The sequence below is a fragment of the Miniopterus natalensis genome, chromosome 5 (assembly GCF_054644295.1).
Source record: "Miniopterus natalensis isolate mMinNat1 chromosome 5, mMinNat1.hap1, whole genome shotgun sequence".
NCBI lineage: Eukaryota > Metazoa > Chordata > Mammalia > Chiroptera > Miniopteridae > Miniopterus > Miniopterus natalensis.
In genome coordinates this window covers 18,043,049-18,066,500 of record NC_142085.1, presented here as the reverse complement: position 1 = coordinate 18,066,500, position 23,452 = coordinate 18,043,049, and the positions used below count along the sequence as shown (strand labels likewise).

Below are 23,452 nucleotides of genomic sequence, written 5' to 3'. Positions count from 1 at the left end.
TGAGTAGAATTTTGCCTAGTAGAGGAGACATATGTGCAAAATCACAGGGGTAGGAAACGGCACAGTGTATTCAGGGAAGATCACCTTTCCTGGTTACAGAGGAGGACATTTGGGGGAAATATGAGGGGAGAAGCTGGTTGGACAAACAAGTTTGGTTCTGTTCAAGATCCTGGAACAGACATCATCTTATATATGCTTGAGCCCCACTGAAGGTTTCCAAACATGGGTATGACATGTATTTCAGAAAGTACGCTAGCACATTCTTAGAAGTTCTCAAGCTAATGAATACATGTCTTATTTCCTTTCTTAGGTTACAAGTAACAGACACGTGGAGCCCTCAAAATATTTTTGATTGATAAATTGGATGGGGAGCTCTTCCTTTTACAAGTAAACAAGCCAACTTGCTTTATACAAAGTTCTGTGGAAGATCCACTCGTCAGTTCTCTTCCTGCAGGAGTTCACAACATAGTAAGGTGATACGATTATACACAAAATACAGAAAGAAACCAGACCAGGAGTAACAGGACATGATTCTAAATACATCTCCTCCATTTCAGTTGTTTATAAAACAAATATTTAATAAGCACCTATTATATGTCAGGTATCTACTAGACTTTAGGTATACAGTTGTGGGCAAAATGGCCATGGGTTTTGTTCTCATGAAACTTACATGTCCGGAGGGCAAAGATATGAAATAATCACAAAAAGTCATTCAACAAATATGTACTGAGAATCTAATATTGGTCAGGCACTGTGCTAGGTTCTTCAGATCATGATAAAAAAAGCAGACCGAGATCTGTGCCCATTTGGGGTTTATGTAATAGTGGAAGAAAACAGAAAATAAACACTCTCAACATAATAAATAAGTAATGTATATATCTTATTAGAAGGTGATAAGTGTTATGGAAAAAGTAACACAAAAACTCAGGTAGGGGTTTTCAGTAATGCGGAGGGGATAACAGATAAGAGTTGAGATAGGTTGTCATATTATACAGAAGAGCCAGAGTGGTGTCACTAAGAAGACGGGGTTTAAGAAAAAACTTAGAGGAGTCTGGAGAATTGACGATGTAGACATCCAGGGGAAATGTATTCTGGGCAAATGGAGCAGCCAATATAAGTATCCTAATATGGGAGCGTTCTGGAGCGTTCCAGGCATAGCAATGAGGCCAGGTTGTCTGAAGCAGGCTAAGCAAGGGGGAGAAAAACAGGCAGAGGGGAGCTGGTGTAGGTTTTGTAGGGCCTCGTGGGTCATTGCAAGGAATTTGGTGTTGACTGAGAGAAATGGGAGCCGTTGCAGGGGGTTGAGCAGAGAGTGATATGACCTGACTTGCATTGTAACAGGACGGTTGGTTTCATGTTTCAACCTGTAACTAAACCATGACCAGTGTGTGCTGAGAAGGGATTAAAAGGGGCCACATTATAAAGCGTGTGTGTGCGCTCTTGGGCCCCAAACTTGACCAGCCCTGGTGCCCCGCGGGGTCAGCACCGTGAGGAGTTGGGAGCAGGCCGTGTGCACATGCACAGGTTGTTCCATACTGTTCTTCGGTAATAATGCAGAGGGCACACAACTCAGTGCCCGGTCACAGTTACACACTGGAAGTGCGTGGCAATTAAACCACACATTCTTAAGCAGAACAAAGTCACCCCGGCCGAGTGGCTCGGCTGGTTGGGCATCACCCTATACACCCAAAGGTTTGGGGTTCGGTTCCCAGTCGGGGCACATACACAGGTTGCGGATTCGATCCCCGGTTGGGGCGTGTACAGGAGGCAACCACTAGATATTTCTCTCTCACATCTGTGTTGCTCTCTCTCTCCCTTCCTCTCCCTCTGAAATCAATGAACATATCCTCTGGGGAGGATTAAAAAGAAATCTAACAATGTCACACAATAAGGGTAAAATTTGGTTCTTGGGGGACAAAAATCTTTCTCTATGTATAGAGCACAGGTTACACATGGTATGTAAACAGATATCTAGTATATCTGCAGTATTTTCATTTCAAGGGGAAAATATCTAGAAAGGCTCTTTTGGGGGTTGGGCAGAGGAGAAGGGTGAGATCACGGAAAAAAAATGTTGGAAAACGTTGGCTTAAAGGAGCGAGTGAGCAGCCGCAAGATCACCGAGCTGGACGTTAGGAAGATGCAGCTGAAATCAGCTCTTTAATTCTGTAGATTTGGGCCACTGGCTTCCCCTTTCAAGGTTTTAGACTTTTCTCAAATGTAAGATAAAATGTTAGGTGGATGATCTCTTAGGTTTTCTCCTGCTAAAATTGTGAGGAGGCATTGAGCTGGAGCTTCATTCAATTAACACCTGATTCTGGAACCTGTGGTAATTCATCAGGTATGTGGACTCATCAAACCTCACTTTTCAGTAAGATGAGGGTCTAGTGTCAATAGCCTTGAAAGTCTGTCTCTGGCCTCTCCTTATCTATTCTTTGAGCTAGAATTCTAGAATTCTCAAAAGCCGGAATTCTAGAAATACTGCCTTAGTTAGTTCCACAAGATTTCTGGATACAATACTGGATGGAGCTAAGGGTACAAATGAATTTTGTCAATAAGATGTTCATCAAATGTTTTGAAACCTGTCAACCGGAGTTGCATTGTTTCTCAATTTTTACATGATTTCTAGACATTAAAGTCCCTTTGCAATTCATCTGGGTTGTCACTTCCAAGAGAAAGATGTATATGATGTGGTGATGGGAAGTAGGAATTAGCAGAACAGAGTAACAGATTGGAAAACAAAGAGCCTGTACATTCATAGCATTGCAGATGGCATCTTCCAGGCAAATTTGTGTATACACTTCTTTGCTGCTTATGCCAGACCTGGGCCAGTTGTGTGAAGCAAACCTTGAATAGTTTATTCTGTGTCCATTAGGGTTTTAGTTTATCTTCCTGGCCCTCTACCTATACTTAAAAGTCCCTGGAGAACAGAGAATTGATCTTCTAACTCACACGATTAGTACTCAGTTCAGTATCCTGTTTATAAGAAAATCATAGTGAATGTTTGTGTCCTGTGATGATCACCCAGATTTAAGAGGGAAAAATAAAACTCGAAGCCATAAATCTTGGAGTTGCTTATTTTTGGTGGCCTGTACCCATGTGCCCATAGACCAGAGCATTATCTATTTTTCCTTCTGCCACTTAATCACCTAGTGCTTTTTCCAGATAAGAAATGCAAATAGAGTTTATTACTTAACTGGGGTACATATAACTCATTTGTCATTGGGTATCAATACTCAATTGTTTTGTGTAATGAACCCAGCTATAAGTAAATGTTACCATAGTGAAGAACTGAATTATAGGGACTTCTTGACTATTGTCAACATATGAGGCCAATTGGAAGAGGGAGCTTCATTTAGTGACAAATAGTGAAATATTCAGAATTTCCAGTGTGGATTGGGAAGAAATTCAATTCAACCTCTAGTCAATCCAAAGAATCTGGGAGTTGGCAATGAGGAAAACCCCAGAGTCTAGTTGAAATACCCTTAGGTCCTGGCCAGATGTGGCTCAGCGATTGAGCATCGACCTAGGATTTAGGAGATCACAGTTTGATTCCTGGTCAAGGCACATGCCCGGGTCGCGGGCTCGATCCCAGAGTCAGGGGCGTGTAGGAGGCAGCCGATCAATGACCACTCTCCCATCATTGATGTTTCTCTCTCTCCCTCTCCCTTCCTCTCTCTGAAATCAATAAAGATATATTTTTAAAAAAGAAAAGAAAATACTCTTAGGAGTGAAGGGGTTAACTGAGAGTATAAGCTTTATCTTGTGGCCAATGGACTTGTGGTTTGCTGATTACAGTCTCTGGTAAATGATTGTTAGAGACCTGTCATTGATACCTGTTGCTAGTTTCTACATTTCAAAAGCCCGTCGAGTCCCCTGCAAGGCAGTGCAGCATCCTCTATCCCTTAACCCACTTTTGGATCTACTCAGGTCTGCGTGCAAAAGGATCTATCAGATAGCGAACATGAATGACGAAGACAACTCCACGTATGACACAATCCAAAGAGAGAGGCTGTATGAGGTTCCAGAAGAGGCAGCAGAAAATGAAGGTGGCCTTTACGATACCATCCATGAAGGCTTGAGGTCCGAAAACAATTCATATGCCACTTGGCTGGAAACCCATGAATATGACCCTGTATCAGTTGATGCTGTTGAGAGCGAGGAGAACGGCTTGGCCTTTTCCCAGCCAGAAGCAGAGGGCTACCTCCTGCCTGATGAGGTCTGTCCCGGGGCCCAGGATCCTCAGCCAGGTGAGTCCCAGGAGGGCAGGGACATCTGGATGGAAGAATTACACTCACCAACTCAGGACCAGGAGACTAGCCCAGAAGAGCTACGGGAGAACAGAGGCTTGATGGGGGAGAACCCACCTTCTCCTTCAAGCTACACCACCCAGGAGAGCAGTGAATACTTCCTCACCTGCTACTCTGCCGCTGACGATGGTTTCGAAGAAAAGAAAGCAGCTTCCATGGACCCTGAGATCGTCCTCTTTGTGAAGGTAAGGGCTGCCGCTGACAGGCACACCTGCACATGCAGGTGGCATCACTGGTGTTTCATTTTGCTCTGAGTGACCAGGGAAAGATGCGTGGTGTCAGGGTCCTCTGATCTCAATACGTAGTCATGAGTCGGGCTGATTGAATCAGGGTTCCCCGGAGATGGCTCAGAGCTGCAGGAACTGGAAGGTGCATTTGAAGTGTGTGTCTAGTAATTGACTGTTATATACAATGGGCAAAGCATTTCTTAAGAGTTCACCTAGGAGTCAGCAGAAATTGCTGCTCAAATCCTTACCTTGTGACAGACGCGAAGTATCTTTTTCTGTTTGTTAAATTTCTTTCATCAGCATGATTTTTAAAAACAAAACCAAAGCTTGTGAGAGAAAGTGAAATCTGCAGTCAGGTGCTGGACTTTCCTTCTTAACGTTTCTAAGGTCACAGGGACTTCAGATAGATGGTCAATAAATGTTACCTCTGTCACCGAGCTTGCCCTTTTGGTACCAATATAACTAAAATAATGGATGAAGTGAAATGGTTTCAGCTGTATTAAGACACTAATTATCAGTGTTAATGTTTAACGCTTATGGTATTTAAGCAAAGAACTTTGGTGATCTTTGTATTAGACTGATTTGTAATAAAGATTATGGCTATGAATATTATTAAAACATAAAAAGCATTTCAAAACTGAGAAAATCATCTTAATTAATCGACATGGGAGAACATTTCCCCGACGTTCATCCCCCACAATATTCATATTTACATGCATTTTTATTTTTAAAAAATATTTTTAATTGATTTTTAGAGAGAGAGGATTTTTAGAGAGAGAGAAAGGGAGAGAAATATTGATGCGAGAGCAAAACATCAATAGGTTGCCTCCTGCATGCCCCCTATTTAGTTAGGATGGAGCCCACAACCCTGGCATGTGCCCTGAAGGGGAATCAAACTGGCAACCTTTTGGTGCATGGGGTCACACCCAACCAACTGAGCCACACCGACCAGGGCTACATGCTTTTTTAAAAGATGAAGACAATATATTAGTAACACTGCTATTTTTTGCTAATAAAAATGATTATTAACCTACAAAACTCCAGTTCCTCTCATTTCTCCCCTTCTTGGCTTCTAAAAACTCCTCTAGTGAAATATACTTTATTTACAAATTTAATGCATTATTATTTTCTACTCTGTACTTTTCCCTAGTGGTTTTGTGTGTAAATTGTGTCTCCTTTATTCTACCACAAGGTCTTCTTAAAAAGCAACTAACAGAGTGTTTGGCTCATACTTAGGTAACCCACTGAGCATTTGTAGGGGAAAGACAAGGCCCTCGCTCTCAAGAAAGCAGTGGGTGCAGGAGGCAGATCACGTGGCTGAGTTGGGTGAATAGAGGAGGAAGCCAAGTGTTCTAGGTGTTCTGGGAGGGGGAGGACCTTGGCTCAGGTGCATTCCAGCAGCCTTCCAGCCCCATGTCCACATCAACGATGTATTCATTTCCAAGAAGAGCCCATTGTCTGAAAGTGAGGACTAGGTCTATTTGTTCTCAGGACAGACAGCTACATTCCTGCAATTTCATGCAACAGCCAATCATCATCACCACTGGCACCAAGACAATTATTTATAAATTTGTCCAAGTGTTGCTTTCAACAGAAATTAGCCTGTCGCTGGTGTTGAACCAAACAGAAGTCAGGGGGGAAAATAGGTACTGGCATCTCCAGCCGGTACCAGTGACAGGAAGAATTGCAAAGGAGCAAAGTGTGATTCCTAAGTTATTTATGATCTGCAGTACCATAAAGCAAATGTTGGATTTGACTAACTTTTTAAGTTTCCATTCTTTTTAGTATAATTATGTTAACCAAGATGTTATAGAGTGCACCATCGACCTCAGCTCCTGTGTGTGGCCTCCTTTTAAGGATATTCAGCAGAACTCAATACCAAGAGGGGCAGTTAGGATCCCTGCTCTTCAGTCCACATCCCCTCTGCAGGTCTTAGTATGTTGCATGGAAACATGACATATGAAAATGGGTGAAAAGGGCTGTTCTACTTGCATGGGAGTGGAGGGCCTGAGTATAACCTGCTCAGGCACCTCCTCTTCCCAGCAACCCAGAGCAGATGTTGGAACCCCCAAATATGACAGGGCTCAGGCGTGCTCACCACCCTCCTAGTGGGACTTGTCACTGTACAGTCCTGGGGTTTCTTCTCCCAGGCTGTTAGTGTAGACCCCGTGGGCTGTGTCTACACCTGTACTCACTTATGTATGTTCCCACCTGTTCTAGACCAGTCAGTGAAAATGTCACGCAGGCTTGTAACTCTATATCCAGCCAACATTTTACTGAGGCTCAACCATTTCAGGGCATTGGCCAAATACTTAATTAAAACATATCTTTATTTATGCATTCAGCAGATAGTTACTGTGCCCGGCCCTGGTTTACAACCATGAAGAAAACAAAGTCCTGGCTCCATGCATTTCACTTTCTAGGGGCAGTGACAACCAATGGACAAATAAACAAATAAGTAAATACGAAATACGTCCAATGGTATAGTGCCATAAAGAAACATAAAACAGAATGATGGGGTGATTATTTGCCTATTGCTGTCGCAACAAACTACCACAAACTTAGTGGCTCGAAACAACACACATCAATCTCTTACAGTCCTGGAGGCTGGAAATCTGAAATGAGTTTTGTGGAGCTAAATCAAGTGTCGGCAGGGCTGTTCCTTCTAGAGGCTCCAGGGGAGAATCTGCTTCCTTCCCACCTGTAGCTGCCAGAGGCCCACCTGCTCCTCACTCATGCCCTCACCGTATCACCTTTCCCCCTGCTTCCATCCTTGCTTTGCCTTCTTCTGATCACACTCTCCTGTGTCCCTGTCATAAAGAGTCTGGCAACTAGTTTGGGCCCACCAGGATAACCCAGGGTAATCTTCCCGTTTTAAGAGTCTTAATCACTTCTGCAAAGCCTTTTCTGCCACAAAAAGTAACATTCATGGATTCCGAGGATTTTTGGGAGCAGTCATTCATCTTCTCACAATAGGACCAGGTGCTGGTGAGCCAGGGAACAAGGAGGCAGTGTGGCTGGACTGGGACAAGGGAGGGAGGTGAGGTGGCAGCAGGTGAGGCTGGAGTGGTGGCAGTGAGCACAGAACAGACAGTGAGGTTGGAGAACTAGGAGGGAAATCTTTCATGGCAAACTGGGGGACCTGGACTTCATCCTGAGGGGTAATAGAATGTCCTGAGCAAAGCACTGTGTAAGCAAATGAAAAAGCATTTCCATTTACCCCATAGAGCAGGACCAAACACATCCACCAAGCTTCATTTCTAACATTAGCCCAAGTGTTCAGATATACATTGAGTATAAAAAGAATACGTATGTTTAAGTTATTTTTTCACTCAACTATTTGGATATGTCCAAATATGTAGCTCTCTGGCTTCATACAGTCAAATTTCTGGAAAAAGTTAGCAAGTATGACGTTGACCTACATAGTGTATGTATGTATATCCAGTTATTTATATTGGGGAGATATATGGATTCAGCCCAAAGTTTGGATTGAAGTTGTCTCAGTATAGTTTCCAATAAAAAAGAATTTGTATGGCCTGGCTTACCTGGCTGGACTACTCAGAAGTTGCACATTTAGATGTCTGGAAATAGCTGGAGCCCTGAAAGGGTTTTCCTGGTCCATGGTCCCTAGAACACCCTGCTCTAATGCCAGTAATAAGGACATGTTAAAGCATATCCTTGGAAATATTTGTGAGCAGGTGCAAGTCTGAGCCTGTTGCATGTACCCAATTGTCCTTTCCTGGAACCAAGGGAGCATATAGAAATGGAACAATGGGCAGGTTTGAACAAAGATTTCTATTCTTGTCATAATTTATTTTTAACTAGGGTGCTGGAAACACCAAGTCCCAATTTTATTCAAAACAATTTCCTAGGTGCCCCTATGAACTAGTTGGCTGTGTGAATTAGTGCTATCAATTAAAGAAGTCACAGAATTGTAGAGCTATGACAAGAAAATCAAAAACAGAGGAGTTAAGGAATTTGCCCAAGGATGCCTGTGAATTAGGAGCAAGCCAGGACCGCAGCCTCCCAATCCAGGACTTTTTTTATATTGGCATCCTGGGGTGCTAGGTGTTCATGAATATGCAAAATTCTATGCAAATTTTTTGTGGAAGGTGATCTCATGAGGGTCCATGGACCCTATCTGTGTGATGTATCCCACCTTCCCTACCCGGGTACTTACGCCTTCTGTGTATGTCCTACTTGGTTTCTGTTTAGGCCTCTCCTGGTTTACCGAGGGTCATCTTCTCTAGTGTCTCTGCATGGTCCTTCACCTGTGTGTGTTTGTGTCCTGTTCTCCTCTTCTTATAAGGACACTGGTCATGTTGGATTAAGGCCCACCCTAATGATCTCATTTTAACTTAATTACCTCTTTAAAGACCTTGTCTCCAAATTCACATTCTGAGGTAGTAGGGATTGTGATTCAACATATGAATACCGGGAAGACACAAGACAGCCCATAGTACTTAATGCTATAATTACCTCTTAATGTCTTTATCTCTCCCTCTAGCTATGCACTCTTGAAGGAGGGCCTGCCTCTTATCCATTCTCGTATCCATGGTCCATGGCTACTTACTTGAGGATTGAATGGTGGAGGAGGGAATACATTACCCAGGGATCCTCACGGCATGGAGGCAGTGGCCTGCAGCAGTAATGAGAGTGGTGCTCCAAGTCCCCTATATTAGTTTTGTAGAGCTGCTGTAACAAATGACCACACATCTTATGGCTAAAAACAACAGGAATTTATTCTCTCCCAGTTCTAGAAGCCAGAAGTCTGAAGTCAAGGTATTGGCAGAGTCACACTCCCTCTGACAGCTCTAGGGGAGACTTCCTACCTCTCCCAGCTTCTGATGACTCCTGGCATTCTTTGGCTTGGGGCTGCATCACTCCCATCGCTGCCTCCATTACCACAAGGCTTTCCCTTCATCTCCTTTCCCTTCTTTTCCCTGATAAAGACATGTCAATGTATTTAGAACCCAATCCAATTCAATCCAGATGATTGCATCTCAAGATCCTTAATTTAATTATATCTACAAAGACCCCTTTTCCAAAATAAGGTTAAATGTACCAGTTCTGGTTGGACATAGCTTTGGGGAGGGAGGCTCTCTTGAATCCACCCCAGCCCCTGAAGGTAGGACTGAGTTGGGTTGATCGGAACATCTGGACACTGCTGGATCCATATTTCCCAACAAATTCAAGGGTTTCTGTGGGAATTTAGTGGCGCATGTGTATTGTCATCTAGTTAGTTCTCAGACATTGATGAGCATGCCTGGCAATGCTCTTAGCATTGCCCTGAAGTTGGGCAGAAAGCCAGTATTCTGAGAGCTTAATTTGACTGGTTGAGCTGTGAAAGGATGTCCCAGTTAAAGGACCTGAGGGTTCACCTAGCAGTCGGTGTTAAACAGCTCAAGGAGCTGCCTGTGGTAACAGTGTCACCACAGCTAACTCAATGTGTCTTGTTCCTGGGCCTGTCTTTGTTTTTCTGCATCAGTATAATTGAGCAAATACTGTTCTGTCAATAGTCATAGAAGGCAAACTAAACACAGTGACCAGGAGAAAGGGAGGGAAGAGAACATCAGCTGGCTGGGTTGGGGCTGCCAATCAGAACACTGGGGACGGGGGACAGTGTTAGAATAGTGAATTGCATGGCGGATCCTTTCCTGGACTCCCATTTTTTAAAGGATAAGTCACCAGAATGTCAGCTCCTTGAGGGAAGGGACCACGCGTTGCTTATCTCTGCAGCTCAGTGTCCTATGGGGCTCTGGGCTTATCACAGGGGGCTTTGTAAATGTTGGTCAAAGTGAACTAAACTCTCAGAAAATGTTCACCCACCTACTGGAGTAAAGGCCATCCCTTGGAACAAAATTGTAAATCAGATACTTAACTTCCCTGCTTGAAGCCTTGCCCATCGCCAACACCGTCAGGTTCACCCTTGAGCATCATATGCAAGGCCTCATGTCTTGTCCCTAACAACCCGAGAGCCTCTCTACCTCTGGTCCCATCTTCTACCACTCCTAGTCTCACTCCTTATGCCCCAGGAATGCTGAGCTCCCCACAAATGAGATGCAGTTCTGCCTCATATGGCTTTGCCCATGGCAATCCCTTTGCTTATAGCATCTCCTCCGCTTTGTCATCAGACCAACTCCTTCTTTTCTTTCTGGAATTATGTTCCCTGGGAGGCCGTCTCTGAGCCTCCAGGTTGTTTGAGGGATACTATTTCAGTGCTTCCCTCCGTCTTGGGGCTTGTCACCTGATAGTGCAATCATCTGGGTAAGGGTGCGCCACCACCACCCCATCCCTCGCTAGACTGAGCTCTCCAGCCACATCTTGCTTACCTGTGCGTGTACACCCACCGTTAGCACAGAGCCTGGCCCACTGTCGGGGCTCAGGGACATTGATCGAATCGAATGAAGCTGATCTGGTAATGGGAAGAGCAGTTCTTTTCTGAAGGGAAAGCTTATTAGTGTTGTCTGGGAAACGTGGTCATTGTTAACTAAAGGCCTCTATGTCCCTGTATTCATTGATATTTGAGGTGGGGTTGAGTAGATGGTGAGCCCTGATACAAGTCAGCTGGTGAGAAGAAATAGGGGGAAAAGAGAAGGAGAAATGCATATTTACTGAACATTTACTTTGAATAATGCTTTGTTAAGTCACCTGCTTTATTGATATTATCTCTGTAATAGGACTTAAGAGCTAGGTCCCCATCTGGATTCAGACACTGACTAACCGTGAAACTGGGGCAGTCACTTACGCTCTCTGGGCATTAAATTTCTCACCTGTAAATGAATAAAAATGGTTGAAATGAGTTGAGCCCAAAAGCCCCCACTGGTTCTAACCTGCTGTGTGTGGAAGATTTTTTTCTCCCCTATAGCTAAATAGTTTCCCTCCCATGGGGGACCCCCTCTCACATCTTAAATTTAAGTTATTCTCACGTTCTCTGAAGTATATAGTAAACATACTATTAGACAAGTCTGTGATTTTTAAACTAGGGGAAGGAGGAAATTGTGAGTAAAAAAGAGACTCCCTCACACAGAAACAGGATTGTGGCTCAAGTCATATCGAAGAGAAGCAGGTTTGGGAGCCCAACTGTCTTTTCTCCTAGCTTTGAATAAGTTAATTGTTTGCATGGTTCAAAATTTGAAAGGTACAAAAGCTAGAGTCTCTCCCCCATCATACTCCCTCAGACACCCCATCTCTAGTTGCTGATGCAATTCATGCTAGAATTTTTATGCGTGTGCTTCCTGAGACCTTTCGTGCCCATTCCAGCAAAAATGTGTGTGTTCATATATTTGAAATTGTCTCTTTTTCTTTCCTTTTCTTTAATACGGATGGTCTCATATCATATATCCTATTATGTATCTTGTGTTTCAGGGGGATCAATTTTACCCGGACATAATTTACATACATTAAAATGCAGCAATTTTGAGAGTGCAAGCCAATAAGTTTTGAACAAATGTATACAGCCATGTAACAACCATCACAATCATAACATAGAATAAATATGTGCACCACTTCAAAAAGTTACCTCTCGACCCATCTCCATGTGTCTACTTCCAGCCACCCTTTGACTCCCAGAAATGACAGAACTTCTGTCACTCTAGTTTTGCCTTTTTAAAAGTATCATATAAATGGATTAAACCTTGTGTAATCTTTTGAGTGTAGTTTCACTTTAACATAATGCTTTTTAACTCATTCATGTTGGTACCTATATCAGCAGTTGGTTTCTTTTTATTACTAAGTAGTGTTTCATTGTATGATTATAACACAATTTGTTCATGCATTCAGCAATTGCCAGACACTTGGGTTCTTTCCCAGTTTGAGGCTTTTATTAATAAAACAGCTATAAACATTCATGTGTAAACTTCTGTGCTGAGTCTGTTTTTATTTATCTTGGGCAAATACTTAAGAGTGGAATTAGCAGGTTATGTTGTCAGTGAATGTTTAACTTTTTTTTTTTTTTTAAGTCTTTCAAATTATTTTCAGAATTTCGATGAGACTTCTAGGTGTTTCCTTTCCAGCACTTGGTATTGTCAGTCTTTTAAGTTTTAGGCATACTGGTAAATGTACAATGGTATCCCATTGCAGCTTTAACTTATATTTTTCTAATGACTAAGGATATTAAGCATCTTTTCATGTCATTAAGTCTTCCTTGATAAAATATCTGTTTAAATATTTTGCTTACTATTATTATTTTAACATTAAGTCTTATTGAATTTTAAAGGTTCTTTATATAGTCAAGATAACATGTTTTATCAGACAAGTGTCTCACAAATAGTTTACACCTCTGTGGCTTCATTTTTCATTTCATAAGTGTCATTTGAAGACACTGGTTTTTTATTTTCATGAAGACCACTTGTCAATTTTTTTCCCTATGGTTTGTGCTTTATGTGTTTTATCTAAGGAATGTTTGTCCAACCCAAGGTCACAAAGGTTTTTCTCCTATATTTTCTTCTAGCAGTTTTCTAGTTTTAGGTTTTATATTTAGTTCTATGATCCATTTTAAGTTACTTTTCCATAGGTTTGCCCCCCCCCCCCCCCATAGCTCCATTCTCTCTGACAGTTAGATCCTCAATGTTTTGCTCCCTTGACCTTCTCAAACTCCAAACTACTTTCTCCTCAACTCAGAGAGACTGCCAACCTGTGTCTGGGTCCTGTTCTACCTGTCCCCAATGTCTGAATGCTGCTGTTTCATATAGTTGGCCTGCTTCACTAGTTGTTCATGATAAGGTTCTAGTTGTTAAGGGTAATCTGGTTCCTTTTACCCCATCCCGGCCAGCAGTGGAGGCTGTCTTAATTGACTTCAAGGTGCCCATTTCTCTTGAGTTGCTTCCCCTTTCCTCCTAAATATTGGCCCCTTGAATTCAAGCTTGAATTGCAATTTGGGATATAGTCACGAAGCTCAACTGAACTAAAATCTAATGGTAATGACATTAAAGTGATTTTGTGGGGACAACTATAGCAAATATTTGGCATTTAGGCAAAGATTGCTTGCTGGCCTTCCTTGTTTCTATTCTCTTTTAACAGTATGTTGTCTTTTGCAAAGCCTTTATTTTTTACGTTAAGTTCTCAGCAGCGAGGAGACAAGAAAATAGATGTCTTAACTAATAATTCACAACTACAAGAGAAAATACAATATCATCTTCTCCTCTTTTAAGCTCTTACCATTCATGCTTCTGGTGATTCTATGAGTTCCCTTGGAAAACTCTAGGAAAAGTGGACTTTACTACCACCAAAAGGGAATCCCACTTTCTGCCCAGTTGAGCATTGACCTATGAAGCAGGAGGTCGTGGTTCGATTCCCGGTTGGGGCACATGCCCAGGTTTTGGGCTTGATCCCCAGTAGGGGGCGTGCAAGAGGCAGCTGATCAATGACTCTCTCATCATTGCGTTTCCATCTCTCTCTCCCTCTCCCTTCCTCTCTCTGAAATCAATAAAAACATTTGAAAAAACCTGGGAATCCCATTTTCAAGCTACTTCCTAATGTTGTTATGTGCTGTTGAGTGGGCTCCGACGCCTGATGACCCTATGAATTAGTGACATCCATAATGTCCTGTCCTCAACAGCCCTGCTCAGCTCCCGTAGACTCATGTCTATGGCTTCTTTTATGGAGCTAATCCATCTCATGTTTGATCTTCCTTTTTTCCTGCTGCCTTTCCTTTTTTTCCAGCAATATTCTCTTTTCCAAAGAACTCTGCCTTCTCATTATGTGCCCAAAGTAGGACAACTGCGGTTTTGTCATTTTTGCCTCCCACAATGTGTCAGGTTTAATTTGCTCCAGGGCCCACTTGTTTATTTTTCTGGTGGTCCAGGGTATCCATAGAGCCTTCCTCCAACATCTTATTCCAAATGACTAAATTTTTTCTCCATTAGCCTTCTTCACTATCCAACGTCCACATCCATACATAGCCATTGGGAATGTGAGGGTGTGGATGATCTTAGCCTTGGCCTCTAATGACACAACTTTGCTCTTGATGATCTTCACTAATCCTTCCATTGCTGCCCTTCCGAGTCTCAGCCTTTTGTTGATTTCTTGGCTGCAGCCTCCATTTGCATTGATACCTTCCAATACCTTCTGATACCCAGGTCCAAAGTGTCCAGAATGAATTTGTGTTTGAATTGTACTATGTACATAGGAAAATGCTCTGGCTGGCAGCTCTGCTCCCAGATACTACTCCTTTCAAAAATACATATGAGATGACCTCCCGTGTGAATGGAGCATGAACTTTGCCCTGAAACTGAGTGTTTTGTGCAATCTCGTAAGGACAAAGGTTAGGAACCTGGGCCGTAAGCCATGCCCCATTTTTATGCTTTATAAGCAGAACCTTCCTCATCCCCCCGTGAGCCTGTGGGTCAGTGGAAGTGCCAGACCCATCAGGAGCTGTCAGCTTTGCATTACTGCCAGGGCTTGGTGTACAATTGTAGCCTGGCAACAGCCAAAATAAATAAGAGAATTTATTGTTTGGGAAACCACTAATGTTCTGAGGTTTCAATGATAACAATTGCATGGTAAATATGTGAGGTGGTAATGGGTAACTGACAGGAGTGCCTTTTGTTAACTGGACCACAGCTGCATGTTGGTTTTTGCCTCCATAGAAGTATCTTTGTCCAGTTCTGTGGTGGCAAGAAAAGAATTTGGTGGATAGTTTTTTTCTATTTATAATAGCAACCCTCCACAAACTGGCTTGGTTCTTCTAGATCCGTGCTATTCAAAATGATAGCCATTAACCACAAGTGGTTATTTATATTTAAACTAATTTAAATGAAACAATATTGAAAATTCAATTTCTCAGTCATGCTAGTCCCATTTCAAGTGCTCAACAGGCATGTGTGGCTAATGGCTGCTGTATTGGAAAGTGCCAATAGGGAGAATTTCTATCATCACAGAAAGTTCTGTAGGACAGTGCTATGGTAGGGTGACCCGGGTTCAGATCTGGCATGAAGATCAGTGAACTGTGTGGTCATGGGCCCCTCTCTGGACCTTTATTCCCTTGTCTAAAAATGAGAGTTTGGGTGATTGGATTTAGTGAGACAGAAGAGTGTTCATGCCCACAAAATAAAGAAACTGCCATTGAAAAGGATTCGAATCTATAAACAGTGTCTGTGCTCCAAGTTTCTGTGAACCAATTGGTTTAAAATATTAACTGTTTAGGCAAAGCTCTACTATGAATAATCAGTCTTTGAAAATCTCAATAAAAGCCCAGGCCAGTTGTGAGTCTCACTGTGGCGGGCTATCCATCAAAGCTGCAGTAACTTCAAAGACTGAAGATGTTGCTCCTCGAGCCACTAGGGACAATTGTAGCAGTGAGCCTGGCACCCAGACCCAGAGATCAGGGTCTTTCTCCTCAGCCAAACAACTTGCCAAGTGAAAGCAAGGAGGGTTATCTGGGGTGGGGGAAAGAGGTTGTCACTGAGAAAATACAAGGGTAAAGTTTGAACAGTTGTAAGTGTGGTGAGTTCTTATTCCATAATAAAAATTTTATAGGCGCAAGAATGAACTGAGGTCAATTGCCTGTTCCTTCCTATGTATCTCTGATCCATTGCAAATCAACAGGCCCGTGAATCTTTATTGAGCCTGCACTCTGCTCTTCACGTGCCCAGGCTGTGTGAGATAGAAAGCAGCCTAGGAGGGGCCTGGCCGTGAGGCACTGGCCAGCTGGCTCAGGAGGAAGATGAGCTCCGCGAAGCATGTAGAAATGAATACAAGAGTGTGGTAGAATCAAGTCCTAGAAGACGTGATTCACTGTAACAATAAACACTGAAGATATTCAGAGATGGAAGAGCACTGGACTTATCAGGGAAGGCTTCATGGAAGAGGCAGGCCTTAAGGTCTGATGGAAATGTAGGCACCTGAGGGCAGGTAGGATCAGGGAGGAGATTCCAGGCGTCAGCAGTTACATTATCTCTCTCAATCCTATGTCAGCTTGGGAGGCAGGTTAGTACAGTGGTTTAAAGCTGAAACCCTGGAGCTATACTGCATGGTTCAAATCTTGGTCTTGTCACTTACTAGCTTTGCAACCTTGGCTGATGCACTTAGCTTCTCACTGGGTCATTATGAGGATATAATGAGTTCATTTATGTAAAAGCCTTGGGGGCAAAATTGGTGCCACTCCAATCTCCTTTTCTCAGGGGTTGTTTTTACTTATAGTATTTAGATTGAATAGCTGTTCTTGTAATAGAAATCTCAATAATTTGTATTTCCTTGATCTTCCCACGATTTCCTGTTTGGTTTTCCTGATTTTTTATTTTTATGATTGGTAAATATACCTTATTTAGGTCAAACCAATCCGCAGAATTATCCCGGTGAATACCTCCGTTGATCTTACCAAAATACTCATGTCGTCAGAGCCCTGGACAGGAGCCACTCAATCACCAAATTGAAGGATGGGTCTTAATGTGCTTCCCAGGGTCACACTTGAATTATACGGAGACACTATTTGGTTTTATCGCTGTCAGTGTTCTTCCAAACTCTTTGAGGGCAAACTGGGCCTTGATGCCCAGCCAGAATTAATTTGAACAGTGCATGACACCCGCTTGCTGGTCCATGACTCCTGAACTAAACTGACTTCCTTTTGTAAAATGGGCTAGTGATGCTTAACTCCTACTGGCTTCTACAGGGTAATAGAGTTCAATTCCATTCCATTCAACTGACATTTAGAGAGTGTCCCTTCTGAGCCTGGCTTCGTGCCAGGTGTCTGGGACCCAGTGAAGATCAAGTCAGGCACAGTCCCTACTGTCATGGAGCTAATGTGACCTGCTATCGTTTCTTTGGGTCCCCTAAGGGAATGTAGGAAACATAGAGGAACCTGGTGAAACATTGCCTTGTCCTTCCCATCTCAGGACACATTGAATTCAGCAGGAGTTGTGATTGGCCAGAAGAGTTCCCGTTCCCAGATGTGAGTGAGCTGTGCCCTGTAAAGATGCTGGAGCCCAGCAAGATGTATGAGGAGGTGACTGGTTTGCCCAAGGTCTCAGCCAATGGTTTCACAGCTTGAGATGAGAGAGAAAGAACTTCCAGGCCTCACCTTCAGGAGGGACTCCTGTTTATTCCTTATTATGACATCATCAAAGCATTTATAAGATTTTCTATGCATTTTAACTCCCTAGATGACTTAGAAGAGGTTTGGCTGCTTGTTATAGGAATCCTGATGATGATTTTAGAGGCAGGGTTTGATTTTCCATGTGGTGGGAGTTCCGGAGCGTGGCTGTCTGGGCGAGGTCAGCTGAGTCCACCATGAGGCTGAGGCAGCTCCCCCTTACTTCTCACTCTCGCTGATGGATCACCCTGTAGAACAGGGCAGGCCCAGCTTCCCCAAGGTAGAGGCTTGCCCCCCACACCCGGGGAAAAATGATGCCTCAGAATGAAACAAAACAAGAAGAGTGCACAGGGAGGGCTCATATCCAAGCGCTGCCCCTTTCTAGCTGGATGACCTTGGGCAAGTTGCTTCACCTCTCTGTGCCTCACCATCTTCAAGAATTGTGGTAAAATACCCATAACATAAAATTTAACATCTTAACCATTTTTAAGTTAAGTGAATATCATTCAGTGGCATTAAATGCATTCCCATTATTGGGCTACATCACTGTCACACACCCAGAGAACTCTTATCATCTTGCAAAACTGAAACTCTCTACCTGTTCAGCGGTAACTCTTTATTGCCCCTGCCCCCAGCCCCCAGCAATCACTGCTCTACTTTCTGTCTCTGTGAATTTCACTATTCTAGGCACCGTACATGAGTAGAATCATACAGTAAGTTCCACCATTTTTAAGTAAGGAGAACAGTAGCTTTTTTGTTAATGTGCTTACGAGGATCCCAATTACACATAGAAAGCATTTCACCCAGGCCTAGCATGGAGCAGGCCCTCTGTAAAGGATGGCTAGCATTTTAATATGTTAATGGTGCTGCGCTAGATAGTTATGGGAGACACAAAGATGAACAGAATAGGGCCCCACCTTCAAAGACCTTCAGCTCAGTAGGAAGGATTTCATATTTTTAAGTAACAATAATTAAGGCAAAAAGTGAAAATTTTCAAGAGGAAAGTATTGACAATGTTCTTTGGGAATTTAGAAGAGGAAGATGTTACTAGCTAAGAAGATCAGAGAAAACTTCACAGAAAAGGAAGCATGTCTTTGAAGGATTTGGTCTAATGGAAATGGCCATAGGGACACTTTGTGAAGAAGGACTGCATGTGCAAAAACATTGTATCAGTTAGCTCAAGCTGCATAACAAAACACCACAGACAGGAAGGCTTAGCACATTTATTTCTTAACAGTCTGGACACTAGAAGTCTCAGGTACCAGCATGGTAGGTCTGGTGACAGCATTCTTCTTGGTTGTGGATGGTGGCTCTCTCACTGTGTCCTCACAGGGAGGAGAGAGGTTGTCACTTGTCATAAGAACACTATGGGATCAGGGCTCCACCCTTATGCCCTCATTTACCTTAATTACTTTCTTAGAGGCCCCATCTCTAAATACAGCCATGCTGGGACTTAGGGCTACGATGTGCACCTTTTCAGAGGATACAAACATTAAGTCCCTAATAGGCATGCAGGTGAGAAATAACCTTTCTAGGGAACATTCAACAGTATAATTTGATGGAGCATAAAGGGACTGAAGGTGGAGGCATGGGAGAAACAAAATTACACCTGAGGATTGGTCTGGACAGCAAAAGGCCTTCAGCAGCAGCCACGGCTTGTAGGAGCATATTGTGTCTGCAGCAAGGAGTGTCCAGGGGTTTAAACTAGGAAGCTGTAAGGTTAGAACTGTGCTTTGGGACAGTGATTTTGACAGTGGTGGGTTTTACAGACACTATCTTGGAGCAGAGAAATGGAAGCATTGGTAGATTGAATACCTAGCTCCGAGTCCCCCAACCAGACCTTTCAAGGGGCTTTCCTGAGTGCCAGCAGTCCCTGTTTGACTGGTAAGGACCAAATGTCGCGTTTGGGGAACGGGCCCTGGGTAGCCTTGTGAAAAATCAATATGAGGGGCATTGTCCCTGGTCCACCTTCAACCAAGACTTTCCAATCCCAAAGCAAAACATCCCCTTTATCTCAGCAAGAGGTTTTGAATGGGAACTACTGAGGCATCCGCTGACCAGAATAACTCGGGAGGTTTTTTGCTGACTGCTTGCTGCACACACAGCACAAGAACTGATCTTGCATTTCGCGAAGGAGATATCTAGTTGTTGGAGAGGTTGTAAATCACCAAATCTCAATTAGAGAGCTCTTCAGGGCAAGATTACAGCATGGATTGCCTCGCCCTGGGATAAAGTTCTCCACTGCCTCCTGAGGCAATAAGTCCCAGCGGCCACTGCAGACAACTAAAAATAGCCACAGTATAAAACCCCAGCTCCCAGACCCTGGAGAAAAGAGCGCCCTGAGACTGCCTGCGATAAAGCGTTGCCTGGTGTTTCCTAACACATCACCAGGCATGAAGGGTTCCCTGAAACCACTAACCCACCTCACCCATTCAAATGGACTTACTGGGTGGGATGGAAGGCCCTTTGCTAATTGTGACTCAGATACTACCTAGTGGAACTCCTTGGCCCACAGACAAGAAAAGTGAGGTCCTGCTTCGCTCAGCCATCTGTCGCTCTTCCATCTACACACTTCCATCTTTTTCTTCGTTCAGCAGGCAGTGCTTGAACCTGGCTCCATTCCCCCCTTCATTCAGTGTCTCTGTTCAGATACCACCTCCTCACCATCACAGCACCTCTTCATTGCTGTTTCTTTTCCCTCCCGTTTTCTTTACACCCCTGGCATGGGCATAGTCCTTGGGGATTGCCCGTCTGCCCTATGAGAAGGTTGGCCAGCTCCAGCGGCAAGGGCTGTGCCCGTTTGGGCTCTGGCCCTGGACAGGCTGTGCCGAGAGCATGTTGTGTGTCAGGCCTGGCCCTGCCTTCTGTGTTCTCTGTAACTCATATTAGGTGCATGTTTTTCCTTCTGGGTTTGGCCCCTGCTTCTTGCTATGTCTCTCATATTATCTCTCTCTTTTTTTCCTCTACGTGTTGAAAGATTTTCTTTGTTTTCCAGCTCTTCTATGAAATTTTTAATTTTTGACAGTTACCTTCTAATTCCTAATAACTCTCATCTTATTCTCTAATCGTTCCTTTTCCAAAGGGGGAAAAAGGGAATGCTACCTGATGAGGGCTGAGAGACAGAGGAGGCCGATCAGCCATCCTCACTTCAGGGAGACAGGAAGGCAGTGGGTCTCCAAATGCACAAGGAGAGAGAGTCCACCCTGGCCCTGCCCCACCCGCACTGGAGCCCATCAGATGGCTTCCCGTGGAGCCTGGAGGTCAGGACCACCTTCCCTGTGGGATGGGAGTTAGCTGCCTCCAGCACAGCTCTCCTAAGGTAGATTTTCAGCGAGTCCCTCTACTGGACCCCCGTGGCACCTCCTGCCTACCAGGGGACTGGCCAATTTCAAGCTCACAGCTTCTCTGAGGTCCTGGCAGGGAATGTGGCCCCCACCTCCTCTGCAGCCCCCTTGGGATTTATTCTGAGTTATGGTTCTCTCTGTCTTTACTTGGGGAGGCTGTCACTCTTAATTCTGCATTTTGGTAATCTTTATACTACTTTGAGATGTGCAAAGGTACAAGTCTAAGAATCAGGTTGAAGAATTCCCCTACCATCAGCCAGCGTGCCCCTAGCTGCCTTCTCCCTTCCAGAAGTTTTCTCAATCCCTTGTCCTTTGCTGACCTTGTCTCTTTCTTGATTGTGAGATTATTGCTTTTTATACTCTTATGCTCTTATTTCAGCAGGATCTCAGGAGGGTCTGTGGGTAGAAACCCATCGATAATATTTTATACACAAAGGGTTTTAGATAGAGTTTGGAAACTACCAAGTTTAAAAGTGTTTAAACGGGGCTCCTTACTCAGGACTTCTCAGCACTTTAAATTTGCAAATATGCACTGCAGATCTCTAAGAGAGGGAGTGGATGGAGCATTTCCCAGTTATTTGACAGCAGATTTTTAAAATTTTTAAAATTTTTTTTCAGGGAAATCTCATGTCACGCTAGTGTTTCATGAAATACACTGAGGAAAATGCTGGATTGATTTACTGGTATCATGCTAGCCCTGGGACTAAAATACACTAGACATTTATAATGTTTGCTGAATGCATGTGCAAAAAGAGGCCGAGTAGATGAGTCTTAATACCACCCCCACCCACCCAAGTACCAGATTTACTTGGCGGCCACGGTGCCTAAGCTCAGACGTGAGCACCGTGGAAAGAACACCAGGGCCGGTTCAGACCAGCACAACCACGAGGCGCACTGAGCCCCAACCTCCCTATCTGGGGTATGGGAATACTGTCCACTCTTCTGACTCTGTAAGGCAATTATGAGTATCAAAAGGTAAAATACACGAGACAGTATTTTATAAAATGTAAAACACTAAACAAATACAAGGAATTGTTGTTGTTATGAAATTCTGTTCCCTTGTTGCAGGAGTTAGAACGTGAAAGGGAAAGACATCTGAGTGTCCTCTCTGAACGTACCATAGGGCTGGCAGCCCTGTTCCCCCACATTTAGAGATGGCCTGAGCCATTAGTCGGAGGTTGGAAAACTTAGAAAAAAGGAGAAAAACCCTACTCATTCATCTGGCTTGCCCCTAGAGCCAACCCAGGGCTTTATCATCACTGTGCAAGTGAAGATTTGAGGTAGAAAAACAGACATGTGGAGATCTTTAGGTCTGGAGAGGATCATGGGCATCATCTGATCCAATGTACTTATTCTAAATATGTAGACACTCTGGCCCAAAGAGGTTCAGAAATTGGTCCCAGTCACATTGAGATAATGGTAGAGGCAGAGCCAGCAAGCAGGTCTCCAAGTTCAAAATAACATTTACCAGGCCTTTAGTACAGGTTGGCCACCACCCCTGGGGCTGGGGGATACCTAAGTGGGAGCATGTTTCTACCTTGAAGGAACTCACAAGTGCTCATAGGGGACAGTAACAGCAAATACTAGAGGAGAACAGCATGAACGATATCATATATGATAATTAAAGGTTGGGCCATTCAGGTACGTGTTCTAAGAGTTCAGAAAAAGGGCCATAATTGATGGCTGAGATGGAACATTTCTGTAGTTGGTATTTTCCATTTTTAGAAATTCTACCCCTTTACCTCAAAATTTCTTAATGGGAGATTACTACATATTTTATATATTTGCATATACACATATAGTTATACACTTCTATTTTATATACATATATAAATCTATATATAAATCTATTTACATAGATTTATGCATGTAAATATTTATGTGCGTAAATAGATAAAATATATAATCTCTTGTATAATAGATATGACTTGGGGGGGTTGTAACTCTTTTCTTAAATCTTCATTCTTGTTATCTTTACAATACTTTGAGATGATCACAGATACAAGCTGAAGGATCTGTTGTAAATGTCAAGGGCAGTTTCTTTGAAAACTCCAAGAAGAAAGAGGACCTGCAAGCAGAGTCCATTCTGCCTCAGATATGTTTGTCAACCCCTGAGCCAAAGTGCCTCAGAGCCCACATTCCTTCTGTGGCAAAAAGTAGATGAGAAAACACCCATGTCCTTGGCAACACCGTTTGTTTGGTGTTGAAGGACTATCCTTGTGTTTGGCAGGCAGGCTGATCATCTATTAGTATTTTAATTTTTAAAGTTTATAGAGCAGCAAATTGGTTTGGCATCTCTCCGTAGCTTTGCCCTAAGACAGGATGATTCATTCTTGGCAATTAGCGGGCATGGTCCCCCATTAGGAGGAGTAATGAAATGATGCGGTTGGGCATCTCAGGATGCCAAGTTTATTCTGTGTTTGGACAAATGGCATATTGTCTTAGGTCCCATTTCTTAAAAGATATTTTTAAATTGCCTCCCCTTCTTAAAATTTAGGTTGGAGAATTCAATTTAACCAAAGAACCAGACAAGAGCACAGGGCA

At 43.3% G+C, this 23,452-nt stretch overlaps 1 protein-coding gene across 1 annotated transcript in view; it reads left to right on the top strand.

Moving 5' to 3' along the window:
- Nucleotides 1-3,961: 3,961 nt before the first annotated feature.
- The window catches only part of CLIC5 (CLIC family member 5), a 136,901-nt gene continuing 117,410 nt past the window's right edge, over nt 3,962-23,452 (top strand). Inside the window, exon 1 of the mRNA XM_016212695.2 lies at nt 3,962-4,492. Within this exon, the coding sequence (XP_016068181.2) occupies nt 3,962-4,492 (531 nt within the window). The remainder of the gene's footprint in view (nt 4,493-23,452) is intronic.